We start from the raw sequence: 13,391 nt of genomic DNA, 5'->3' as shown, positions 1-13,391 counted from the left end.
TCAGGAAGAGTCACGGGGTCCATGTCATTTAAATCTTTCTCAGGAATTGTGCTAATAATTTTACTGTGGACCAGATTCCTTTGGCGTTTCATATCTGTATATGGCGCCCTCTAGTGTCCAGAAGCTCTACTGTCTGGAGCTGCTCAGCCCCTGAAGCAATGTCGGGGGGTCACAGGCGAGTGGTATTAGTGCCTGGGGGGAGGAAGGAGCTGTTTCCTGTTTCCCGGCTGCTCTGCCTGTCTCCACTGCCTGAACCAGTGGGCCGAGCACACAGGTATAAGCTTTTGTCCCAGAGCAGCTGGATATGGATCCCTACTTTCCACAAGCGGCCAGGATCCCAGTCTCCAACCCCATAATCTTCTTTTCTTTATTTTTTTATTGAAGTGTAGTTGATATGATACTCCATTGATTTCAAGTATACAGCACAGTAGTTTAGCCTGCACACATTATTAAATCCTCACTCAAACTAGTGCGGTTAAGAACCATTGTAACTGCAAGATGTTACAGAACCATTGACTGTTCTCTATGTTGCACTTCCATGCCTGTGACCAACTTACATTGTGATTGAGATTTTTGTGCCCCTTTATCGTGTTTTTTGTTTACGGTGTCAGATAGAGGTCTCTTGAATGTGGATATTCTCTTGTCCCAGCTCTATTTATTGAAGAGACCATTCTTTTCCCAGTGGAAGACCATATCTAAAATCAGTACTTCTGGACTTTCATGTCTGTTCCATTGGTCTGTATGCCGGTATCACATTGTGTTTATTACTGTCACTTCATATTTTGAAATTGAGAAGTTTGAGTTCTCTAACTTTGTGCTGTTTCAGTATTGGCTATTCAAGCCCCCTTGTAATTTCATGTGAATTTAAAGCTCAGGTTTTCCATCTCTGCATAAAGGCCAGTGCAATTTTGTTAGGGATTACATTTAATATGTAGATTGTTTTAGGCCATCACATTGCCATCTTAACAATATTGAATCTTTTGATCCATGAATATGGAATTTCTTCCCATTTATTTAGTTTTTTAATTTCAGCAATTTTTTGTCACTTTCAGTGTACAAAGTCTTTCTCCTCCTTGGCTAAATTTGTATGTTTTACTCTTTCGGATGTTACTATAAATGATATCGGTTTAACTTACTTGGGTTTACATGTTTATAGTAACAATGTCCTTTATCTCCAAGAACAGTTTTGGACTTAAAGTCTATTTTATATTAATATTGTTAACCCTGCTTTCTCTTGGTTATTCTTTCCATGGAATATATTTTTCTCCCCATTCATTTTTTTCTTCTAATTCTTTTAAATTGAAGTGTCATTGATACATAATCTTAGTTTCAAATATACAACACAGTCATTCAGCAGTTGCCCATATTATTAAACCCTTACCCCTTCTAGTGTGGTTACTATCTGTCAACATAGAAAGATTACAGAATCAGTGACTATATTCTCCATGCTGTGCATTATCCCTGTGACCAACTTATATTATGGTTGAGAATTTTTGTGCCCCTTTATCCCCCTTGCCCTTCCCACCCACCATGCCAACTCCTCCATGGTAACTGCTAGTCATTTCTCAGTGCCTATAAGTCTCCTGCTGATTCATTCATTCTGTTTTGCTTTGTTTTTATATTCCACAAGTAAGTGAAATTATATGGTATTTGTCTTCCTCCATCTGGCTCATTTCACTGAACAAAGTACCCTCCAGATCCATCCATCTTGTTGCAAATGACAGGATTTCTCTCTTTTTTTTTTTAATGAATGAATAACAACCCACTGTGTATGTGTACCAAATCTTTATTTGTTCATCTATTGATGGACACTTAGGTTGCTTCCATATCTTGACTATGTAAATAATGTGGCAATAAATAGAGGGGAGCATATATATTCTCAAATCAGGGATTTTGTTTTCTTCCAGTAAATTCCTAGAAGTGGAATTAATGGATTGAATGGTACTTCTATTTTTAGTTTTTTGAGGTACCGCTGTACTGCTTTCCACAGTGATTGTACCAATTTACATTGCCACCAGCAATGTAGGAGGGTTCCCATTTCTCTGCAGCCTTGCCAACACTTGTTATTTCTCATCTTTTGGGTAGTGGCCATTCTAACTGGTGTAAGGTGATACCTCATTGTGGTTTTGATTTGCATTTCCCTGGTGATCAGTGATGTGCATCTTCTCATGTGCCTGTTGGCCATCTGTATTTCTTTCAGGACAAGTCTTGGAGTAATGAATCCCTTCAGCTTTTATTTACCTAGGAATGTCTTAATTTCTCTTTTATATTTGGAGGACAATTTTGCCTGGTATAGAATTCTCAGATGAGTTTCTTTCTTTGATCATTTTAAATATGTCATCCCGTATATGCCTTATGACTTGCAAGGTTTCTGCCAGAAATTCTCTGATAATCTTCTTGAGGATTTCTTGTACAGAAGTCACTTTACTTTTGCTGCTTTGAAAATTCTCTCTTTGGCTTTTGACTGATTTTATGTCACAGTACAGTCTTTTTGTTTTATCACACTTGGACTTCATTAGGCCTCTTGGATACATACATCCATGTTGCTCCTTAAGCTTGAAGAGCTTTTGGCCATTATTTCTTTAAGTAAGCACTCTGCTCCTTTCACTTCCTCTTCTGAGATTCCCAAAATGTATATGTTGGTGTACTTGTTGCTATCCTGTAGTTTACTTAGACTCTGTTCACTTTGCTTCATTCTTTGTCTTCTTGCTCCTCAGACTCAAATAATTTCAAATGACATATCATACATTTTGCTAATATCCTTCTTTTTTTGCCTGTAGGAGTCTGCTGTTGAACTAATGAAGTTTTGGATATAGTTAATGTGTTTTTCAGGTCCAACTTCTATTTGGTTCTTTTTTTGCATCTGTCTCCTTGTTGATATTCTCATTTTGTTCATATCATTTTCCTAATTTCCTTTAGTTCTTTGCTTGTGTTTTCCTTTAGCTCTTTGGACACATTTAAGATAATTGTTATAAAGTCTTTGTCTCGTATAGTCTGAAGCATGTATTTCTTTATGGTTAACTTCTGGAGATTTCTTTTTTTATTATGAATGTGTGTGTGCCAGCTTCTTGGTATGCTTTTGATTTTTTTTGTTGGAAATTGGGCATTCAACAAAACAACTACTACATCCAGTTTTTGCACACTGGCTGTGTATGGGGGAAGTTCTTCATTAATGAGCCCAGCATGAAGACCCAAAATCTTTTCAGCCCTCTTCTGTATATTTGTGTTCCCTGAACTTGTTCTGTTCTTTTTTCCCATACCCCTGTATACATTTAGTTTTAATTTCCCTGAGTCTCACACTGCTTCTCTTAGGAGCCTTGGATGTTCTGTTGCAGTCCTCCGTCCATAATCCTCCACTGCAGCTCCCACTCCAGGTGTCTGCATGACTGCAGTCCTCCTGTAATTTTCATATGCTGCAGCAGTTGCCACTGCCTCTAATAGCTTCCATATTGAAATCCAGAATATGCTGCCATTTCTGCCTGAACTCCAAGTCAGGCAATACAGAAACCAGTCCCCATCCCTCAGGCAGCTCTAGACAGCCTAGAACATTTCATACATTCCGCTCTTTCTTTCCCTTGCATCCTAAGTGAGGGAACCTGAGAATTGGGCCATTTCATCCCAGCCACACTAAGGATAGGGAGCAAACATGCCAGCAAATGTCCTGTCTTTCTGAGTGGCTCTTCCTGATTGGGTGTTCTCTTGGATGCTGCGGGTCTTTGACTGGTTTCCAGAGTTTCCACAAAGCCTTTTTAGTCAGTCTGTATGTGTTTATACAGTGTTTCCATGGGGAACAAGAACCAGGAGCTTCGTAGTCCCCTGTCTTTCTGCTGTCACCTTCTTGGGCTCTTCTGAATGCCCTGATTACCCAAATAAGCTTTCTTAATCAGCTTTAACTCAAAGTGTTGGCACTCTGTTGTCAGCTTCAATTGTAGTCTTTTGCCCCAGGGGTCAAACAGGGCTTCATAGTGGTTCAAGAAACCTTCCTGATTGAGTTTTGCATTCACACAAAATAGTATGATTCTGGAATGATCCACTTTGTCCAAGTTGGTGCTCTGGTTCCAGAAATTATCTGAAAATGAAGTAAATGTAAAAGTCAACAATGACAATTAGGACAATATTTTGAATAGACAGTTGTCAAGCTGTTTACTGTACCATATGCAGTTCTCCTGAACCAACATACTGTTTACTACCTCCGTGTCTTTCTCCACCAGTCCCACTGCTGTTCATTCTGTATACAATTAAATGTTAGAATTAGTGCTCAGGAATCATTTATTTTACAAAGCTTTCCTGGCACCCTTACTCCAGTCCTCCAAAAGAAGTAATTACTCTGTTCATTAAACAAGTAATTTTTTAGCCAGTCATCCATTTATGGTCTTATAAATAATATTTTTGACAATCCAGAACTCTAATGTATCATTTTCACATACTTGATAACCTGAAAACAATGACCCATCTCTTAGTTGTTACAGGCCATTTTTACAGAATGTAAAATAAATCCTTAATGCCTCTAATGTTCAAGAATATTTAAGACCAATAGTATTTTCAGTCTTTTTACTGAAGAGTTTTGTGTGCAGCATAATAGAAAAATAAACTAAGGAAGAAGGAGTTCCAGCCATTTCATCTTTATTCCTCTGACTGCAATCTTCCCCTTCTAAAAATGTGTTCAAATAACCAGTGCAACTCTAGATCCATGGTTTTGAATATGCTAGGCAGTATTAATTTCTAAAATGTAACTTACTTTCCCATGACAGATAGGAATAAAATACACTTAACAATTCATGAAACTCTGTAGAAGTCAAAATAAAACAATGACCCTACCTAGATCTGTGTTTTTTAATCATATTTGCAGATGTTTGGTGAGAGGTTATTATCCCAGTGATCCCTCTACATACTGACTGTTATTAATTCATGTTACTTCTTACTCAGTGGGTTCCATGCTGACCCGGAATGGGCTGTGTTGGAGCTTGTTAGAAGGGTGCATGTACAGTGGGTCAGGGTGTACCACAGTTGAAATAACAGAATGGAATGTGGGAAGGTGTGTGGAGCTGAAGGTCTAAGTATGATAGATGGGCATTCATTTTCCCCAAAAGTTAAGAACTGTCAGTGACAGTCAAAATAGGGTATTAAGCAGGGAGCCAAATAATCAAAGAAGATTGAAAATGTTAATCTTATTTTCTCAGACTTTGGGGGACTTAATCAAGAAATGTGTCTCAAGTGAGGCAGGATAAACAGCTTGGGCCCCTATACCCAGTCCTCAATGTGAAGACAGCACTCAATCATACCTACCACTTGAGTGCCTGCTTGTGATTATAACCTGGTCTAGCCTTTAAGCACACAGCTCTGTTCCTCTTCAAAAATACAGGGATAAAAATTGGATTTATCAATGTCTGATTCAGTGGCTCTCTAATTTCACATAACTAATTGCAGATGTCTATATGTTTATGTATATATATGTATATATTAAAGGCATATTATTTGTTAGGTATTATCCCTAAGAGCTTGGGATTTAGTAGTAAATGAAACAAAATCTCTGCTATTGTAGAGCTTCCCTTCTGGTGGGCTGGGGGAGAGAGGGGATGGGACTGGGGAGACAGATAAGCAAATACATGCTCGGTGTTTTAAAATGCAGTGTAAAAATATAAACAGTGTAAGAGGATAGAAAGCAGTCTTTGGGAGGTGGTGTGCTTTCAGATAGGGTGGTCAAGGAAGTCCTCTTTGCTAGAGAGCCACTGATTGGAAGGATAGAGCAAACCATGTTGAATATATAACTCTTTTTGCGAATATCACAAGTATTTTTTCTTACTAAAGATCATGCTTACATAGACAATTTAGAAAATGAAGGTAAACCAAAAGAAGAATAAGATTTATTCTAATACCTCCTCTTAGAACTAATCCCATCATTGCTTTTCTGATATATCTCCTTGGGTTTTTTTCTTTTTTTTTTTTTTTGTATTTAATATTGTTGTTGACTTTGTTGCTCTTTACAAGAAAGCTGGTCATTTATTTCAGCTCTATTTTTCACTTGATGTGAACACTGCATCTGTTTAAAATTTGTAAAAGGGAACACTGATTTTGAGATGAGATAGGGCAATAGTTTTTAATACCATAGAATAAGGCGACTAAAGAAAATGTTTCTGACCTGATCTCATAAAATACCACATTTATAGTTCTTAGGTTTTTAACCAAGTATTACGTTTATAGTTGGCAAAAATTTCTGGCATGAACTTAAATGGTGTTTATTTTCTGTGTTCTCTTGATTTCAAATTCCACTTACTCCTTAGAACTAGGAAAAAGACCCTGATCTTATATGGAAGAAGACTCATTTCCTTATTTTATATATTACATTTTTCCTGACCTTTTACCTTTGTTTCAGGCAAAGAAGAGTAAAACCAAAATGCCATCTCTGGTAAAGAAGTGGCAGAGTATCCAGCGTGAGTTAGATGAAGAGGAGAACTCTAGTTCCAGTGAAGAAGACCGTGAATCAACTGCACAGAAGCGAATTGAAGAGTGGAAGCAGCAGCAGCTGGTCAGGTAAAAAGAAACAAACCAGGAATGGGTTGTGGTAATTGTAGTTGCTATTTTAGAGCAGTTGTATTCTTGAAATGACAGCCTTTAATTTTTGGTATTGATTACAAACTATTATCTAAAACAGTTTTTAATTCATAGAAAGTTTGTTTCCATATAAAAATAATAGCCATAGCTCTTTTCAAAACCAGAAATATCAGAGTTGTAATGCTTTCTCCCACTGATCATTCATTTTAGGCAAGGGACTGTCTTAATTCTCACTATAACAAGAAAAGTAGTCATCTCCATTTACTGTCTACATTCAATAGACCCTTTTATGTAGTTTTAAGAATTTATTTTACAAATAACAGAGGTAAAAAAAAAAAGGGTGAGGGTGGGGAGAGAAAACATCATTAGAAATTATCATTTCAGTATGTGTTAAAACAAGTTAACCCAAATTGCTACTTGTTTTGAAGGTATACATACTGAAATGAACAACATTCTCTGAATGCAACTAATTGCCCAGTTATCATGCACAACCGGGAACATAAGTCATCTCATAGTGATGCCAGGTTCCAAATTCATCTTTGATAGGTTCTTAACTTGTCATTACTTCTGGTTTTTGCACTTGTGACGTCACAAATGCAGTACTTAACGAAAACATTTGGGAGAGGATAGCTGTCTTTGCTTCATAGTTCAAAACATTTTCATTTTTAGATACATAAATACCAGTTGGAGTGGTCGTGCCAGTGAATTTTTTTTGTTCCTAAAATTTCTGTTTTTCTCTAGTCACTACACACCAGCTTTCAGCATTTGTCCCCTTACAAATCTATCAAATTGTAGCATAGAGAATCTTAAAACCTGAAAGATTGCTGTTACATGTCTTTTTTAGGAAAATTAGATCCAGGTTCTTGTTATGAAATGTTGGCTGATAAACTTGTTCCTTTTGAGTGAGAAGACTGTATTTCCTTTTTGTCCTTAGAAATATATTATTCATTCATCAGTCTTAAATTTGAGAAAATTCATCTAGTATGTGGTCCTTTTAACATTCATAGTTTGATCAATTTTACCATCATAATTAGAATCTGCAGCACTGCACTCTATGTCTTTGCATGCATCCTCTGGTTTGTCCAATATTTGTGAGGGGGAATAAAGATGATTATGAAGATCTCTTCATAAGATGTAGAAATTTTGGGCAATATGGCAAGAAAACTGGGGGATGGATACTATTAGTGACAATTTATCTCACTTTTGCATCATTTTTGTAGATGATTTCATTATTTAGTTTTATTATTTTAGCTCTTTTTGGTATTGCTAGGTATTGAGTTATGATTCATTCCTACAATGATGAAATAGCAAACTATCTGAAGATGATGGGGGAAATCATGAAGATCCTGTATTTATCTTAAATTATTTTAGATTTGTGAAAAAATCTAGTGTCCCCATTCTGGCAAATGCAAGATAGAATCCGAGTTTTAACATATTTTTTAAATGAGTGACTAAACCATAAGATACAGTCCTTCACAAGTAGTTAAAACTGATCAAAAGAGAATCTCAAAAAGTATAAGGTCCCTGATGGTATATTGAGGGTTAAATAGATCTTCCTTAAAGAATCATAACTCCTAGGAACCAAGAAAAACTTTTACAAGAGTATGTTTTATTCCTTCATTGTGGCTTTAATGGTTATTGGAAATACATAAAAATAAATATGAACATGTATACATAAAACAAGAGTACATGTGTCTTTGGTTGACCCATCAGAATTGGATGAAGTATATACTGGCACTTAACTGAGAAACTTGAAGCATTTTTATGGACATAGATGTGATAGATTTCAGTTTGTTAGAAGCTTTTATTTGCTAAGAAATGAATGGTTTCATATTTTTCTTTTCCAGTGAAGTAATCTGTATATTGTTTTCACAGTGGCATGGCAGAGAGAAATGCTAATTTTGAAGCCCTTCCTGAGGATTGGCGAGCAAGACTGAAGAGAAGGAAAATGGCTCCAAACACATAATTAAAAATTTTTTTTTAATTTTTATTACTGATTTATTCCATGTTCAGAGTCTTAAACCAGTTTTACAGTTGTCCATAAACTATAAATGTTACAAGGGAGAGCATATGAATTTCCTGGACAAGAGCTTACTCATACAAAATTTTCACATTTGTGAAATGTAATGTTTTCTGTTTTGCTGGAGAGTGAAGTGACTGACTGCTTTGACCTTGCTGCCTTTGTTCTCATACTGTCAAACTCAGCATGTTAGTTAGGTACATTAACCTCATCAATCTGGAACATGTGGCTCATAAATATGACACCGCTATAGAGGGCTCACTGACAAAAAGTGAAGAATTTTCTTAACTACTAGGGACTCATTTAGTGCCTAGTGTGGCTCTCTCATTAACTTAAATTCCTGAACAAGTGCAATTAAGAAGGCAGCTCTGTATTCTACCTTGCTTAACTGGGATCATCAATCTCTTTCTGACCTGTTCCTCTAAACTGCCATCTCTTAAGTGCTGAAGTATATATCAGGTTGTTTACCTTTTGTTGATAGATGGCCATGCTCTTTACTCTTTCTCACAAATTCTACAACTGATAGCTCAGTCATTTCACATACTAGGTGGCATATTTAAATTTCAATACAGGCAGCAGCAGCAGCAGGTATTCATGTCTGTTTTTGAGAATTTCTCCCTCCCATACGTAGCAGTAAATGTAACAAGAGCCATTGTATGTATTAATGTGACTCCATTGTCTTAACCTTGTTCCAAAATTTGCCTCCCTTTTATGTGTGAATGTACTCTTCATAAAATTCCAGTATTTAAAATGCAGTTCACTGTTCTGTACATTCTGTTGTATCACAATCAGGTAAAAGTCACTTTAAACTGAAGAAAAGGGAAATTGTGTTTTAAAGCTGTTTGTATTTCTCCAGTTTCTGACCTTGTAAATTTGTATATATGCACTAATAAAGCTTTTTTTATACTTGTGATTGGTTATCCTTTTGCTCTTCTAAGCCTGTTGCTCATGATTATGTAACCAAGACTAAATCAATTCTTGTTTTTTTCTAATCAAATACAGTATAAGGTGTCCACAAACATTGAAGAGCAGCAGGATCTTGAGTCAGTTTAGAGGTGGTGGGGAGTGGGGTTAGAAAAACAGGCTTCTAGTACTAGAAAGTGCTGTATGAGTTAAATTTTGGAACTTTTACTCTAGTATTATCTAGTATTTGACCTACTTAAATCTTGGAAGTGATGTAATGTTTCAGTTTGAGAAAAAAGTTTCTAGCTTTTGCCTCTAATTATAAATACTTATGGTTATATTCATATAAAGTTAACCAAAGATGACAATAGTTGAATTTTATTCCAGTATATTTATATGCATGTGATTTAAATTTTTACTTAATCAGTGTCGTGTATGCTAGTGTGTTGGATATTATTTACCATTATGCAAATATCGGTATGACCTTTTTGTATACAAAAATTGTTTTTTTTTATAATTTGCACAGAGCAACTTTCTGGACTTAGTAAAGGCTATCAACTAGTCACTAAAGTCTTTGCTTTAACTGCCTAACAGTTTTTACAGACTTGTAGGAATTGCTGCAGAGCACCTGAACATTTGTTATTATCCTACCAGAGTGGAGCGTTTTTTAAAATCTGACGATTTGATAGGTAAAACGTGTGGTTTTAATTTTTTGTTTCTTGCATTCTTTCAATATAGAAGGTATTTCAGTTCTGGCTATGGGGTGGACATTTATCAGGTGAAAGGGGGGAAGCAGCTCCCTTTGAACAATACCTAACAGTTACCTAAAGCAAAGGAACGGAAAAAAGGTTTGAAATATGCTGAGACTCCTGGCGTATTCATCGATTCAGTTTCGATTGTCCAGAAGCGGGGTTGCAATATCGTAAGAAGGGAAGATGAATCCAAATTCGGTCTCCAGCCACGGGCAAGTGCCCTTTACCCAGTGTTGAAGGCGGGGCTTCACTCCGGAAGCGCCCGGTAGCCCCTCCTTCCAGCTTCCGCCCTAGAATTGCTAGGCTACCGGGACCCTCGCGGAAAGCAGTGGCTGCTGGGCGAGACGTCTCTCTTCTGTCCGGAGCTGGCCCGGCCTTTGTAGCTGCCGTGCCGTGGCCTTTGGCCTTCCGCCCTGCATAGCTTTCCTCTGGCGCCGCGCCCACCCCTGCTGCCCCGCACAGGCCAGGGCGCGGAGACGGTCGCACCCTGCCCTCCGCTCTCCCAGGAAATCTGCGCGCCCTTCCCCGACGCTTCGGGGAAACTGCTCCTCACTACCTTCCCTGGACCAGGAAGCTCTGAACCCCTGAATTCCGTTTTCCGGGCCCCTGACCGTTCTTTCCCATCTACTCCCAAACGACTTAACCGGGTCTTTCTATTCTCATTTCTTTCCCTTTTCTGCGGTGTCCTAGTGGTGGGCATCCCCCTTCAAAGGAAAAGGGAAGCATGAAGCTAGCAAGGGTCCCGAGACCGCGGGAGGAGACTGGAAGATGAGACGTGCTCCGTGACTCCTCAGGTGCGCTCGGGCATCCCAGCGGGATCCACCAGCCAGAGGGGCCTTGTTTGTCTGAGGAGAGGTTGGGTTAGCAGGGAAGAGGGAGCGATGCGGAAAGGGTTTGCTCCAGTCGCGTGAGAGCTGTGGAGCGGAGCGGGGAGTGAATATCCGCAGTTTTTTCAGTTGACTTGTTCTTTTTATTTTTAGCTTCTATGTAATCAGCTGCCCTTTGGAAACTGGGCAGGGGTTGTGGCTGGATGCCGGTGTCATTGACTGGTCTTGAGCATACCACGCAGAAGTAACATGTTCCCAGCACTGGAAACAGAGCTCAAGCAGGAGGTCGGCACACACCCCTCTTCAGGAACTCCACAGAAGTACAATAGTTGATCATATGATATATTCTGGTGAAACCTTTTTCTAGGCGGAGATCTTGACCCCCAAGATAGAATAATTTGCAGGAATGTCTTTCTCCGGATTTGTTTACAGACGTTCTTAGGTCTACTGCCCTCTGGACAGTGCTTGTGTGCCTATTACTAAGAGTTCAGTGTTGTTTTAAAGGACTTTTCCTGTTTGAGTTGGCCTTTCCTTTCACAGACTCTTCCTGATCCCTATGAAGACTTTATGTACCGTCACCTCCAGTACTATGGCTTCTTTAAAGGTATTATTTAATTCTTATGTAGCATCACCTTTCCTGGGTTCATGAAGTAAATTGATTAACTGAGAGAGTTAAGCTTAGATAAACTAATGACTAATTTTTCCAGGACCATTAGTGAAAGCAGAAAGGAACTGGAAAGTACTTCCTTTCCCCATTGATAGGCTATGTCATTTCTGAAATGTCCATATATGCAAGTTTGTTTTCCACCAATGCTATCTTTCTTAATTTTGCCATATAACATAAAAATAGTCTTGGTATCTGGAAAGATATGCCCTCCCATCTTGTTTTTCAAAAATGTCTTGGTTGTTCTTGCCTTTTGTGTATAATTTTAGAATTAGCTTGTGATATTTTAAAAATTTTGGGATTGCACTGAATCAATAGATCGAATTTCACAAGACAGGAGACTTTTACAATACTGGGTTCTCCAATCTACAAATAGTCTATTTCTTTATTTACTTACGTCTTCTTTAATATGTCCTAATAAAGACTTAGAATTTTTTCATAGAACTTCACATTTTTATGATACTATAAATATTATCTTTTTACATTTTTATTTTCTTCTGGTATTTAGAAATAAAATTCAGTTTTTGTGTTGATTTTACTTCTATTGACCTTACTAAACTTTTTAAATTAATTATGTCATTTTCTAAGTGATTACTAATTTGTTAAAACTAGATTTCCAGTTTGTCAGATTCATCAGAGCCCTCAGAACAAAGCAGCTTTGGGCATTAGGGCTCCACTGCCACTCTAAATACCTGCTTTCACTTGGCTGTGGCTCTCTTGTCTGCTCTTGTAGCTACTGGGTCTTTCTGCCTCCATGCCCATTCTCTTTCCATTATACCATGCTTTTCCTCAAGTCTTCCTCACTGTAAAATGGAGAAAATTATGCTTAACTCATGTAAATTGGAATGTGAAAGCTCCTTGGAAAATAAGATGTATTCATTGCAAAGGTTTGTGGAGGTAGATGGTGATAGAAGTAGTGGCAGTTTGGGTATTAGTAATTTTGATATTGACCTAGGTGTAGAGTTTATGAACCAGCCTTCCAGCACCTTTAATTAAAGTGCCTTTTCTCAGCTCAGAGAAGCAGTTTACCAAACTCAGCTACACACCAGCATGTTTGGAAGAATAATCCTCAATACCTATTGAGTGACTCTTTTGGGAAAAGAGGTGATTTGATACCAGGACCCCTGCAAAAAGAGAAGCTTTTACATAATAATCTGTGCATGTGATCCCTGGAATCCTCATTACCTTTAGCAACTCCTCCAGGTATTGAGGAGAACATGGCTTAACATGGGAGAAGACTGGGAAGCAACCTTGGCCTGTTTCTTACATTACTCAAAAATGTTCCCTCTAGATCTTCTTTGGATTGTAGATTTAAATTAAAATACTGTATGTTCTCTGGAGAGTATAGTAATGATTGTGTAACATCTTTCTATGTTGATAGTAACTACACTAGAGGGGGTGAGGATTTAATAATACAGGTAAACTGTTGAACCACTGTGTTGTACATTTGAACCAATATGAGATTGTATATCAACAATACTTAAATTAAAAAAAAATAATGTATGTTCTAGATTATCTTCCTCTAAATTGTTGGAAAATTTAAGACTCTGGTCAAGAGTAATACACTGATTTTTCACACAGCTTTGATCCCTGGAACCCTCGTTGCCTTTAGCAACTCCTCCAGGTATTGAGGAGAACATGGCTTAACAGAACTTTTTTTCACACAGCTTTGA

The 13,391-nt window shown here is 37.7% G+C and overlaps 2 protein-coding genes across 3 annotated transcripts in view; both read left to right on the top strand.

The window, feature by feature from the left end:
- FNBP4 (formin binding protein 4) overlaps positions 1-9,483 on the top strand; it is a 39,466-nt gene extending 29,983 nt beyond the window's left edge. For both annotated transcript variants that reach the window (XM_057507708.1, XM_036923932.2), the window contains exons 16-17: positions 6,374-6,531; positions 8,428-9,483. In XM_057507708.1, the coding sequence (XP_057363691.1) occupies positions 6,374-6,531; positions 8,428-8,518 (249 nt within the window). In that variant the 3' untranslated portion in view covers positions 8,519-9,483. The remainder of the gene's footprint in view (positions 1-6,373; positions 6,532-8,427) is intronic.
- Positions 9,484-9,629: 146 nt separating this feature from the next.
- Positions 9,630-13,391, top strand: part of AGBL2 (AGBL carboxypeptidase 2) — a 98,801-nt gene continuing 95,039 nt past the window's right edge. The window contains 4 exon segments of the mRNA XM_057508218.1: positions 9,630-11,021; positions 11,208-11,339; positions 11,595-11,658; positions 12,730-12,874. Coding sequence (XP_057364201.1) covers positions 11,304-11,339; positions 11,595-11,658; positions 12,730-12,874 — 245 coding nt within the window. The 5' untranslated portion in view covers positions 9,630-11,021; positions 11,208-11,303.

Source organism: Manis pentadactyla, chromosome 9 (genome assembly GCF_030020395.1).
Source record: "Manis pentadactyla isolate mManPen7 chromosome 9, mManPen7.hap1, whole genome shotgun sequence".
NCBI classification, from domain to species: domain Eukaryota; kingdom Metazoa; phylum Chordata; class Mammalia; order Pholidota; family Manidae; genus Manis; species Manis pentadactyla.
This window is presented reverse-complemented; position numbering and strand designations above follow the sequence as displayed.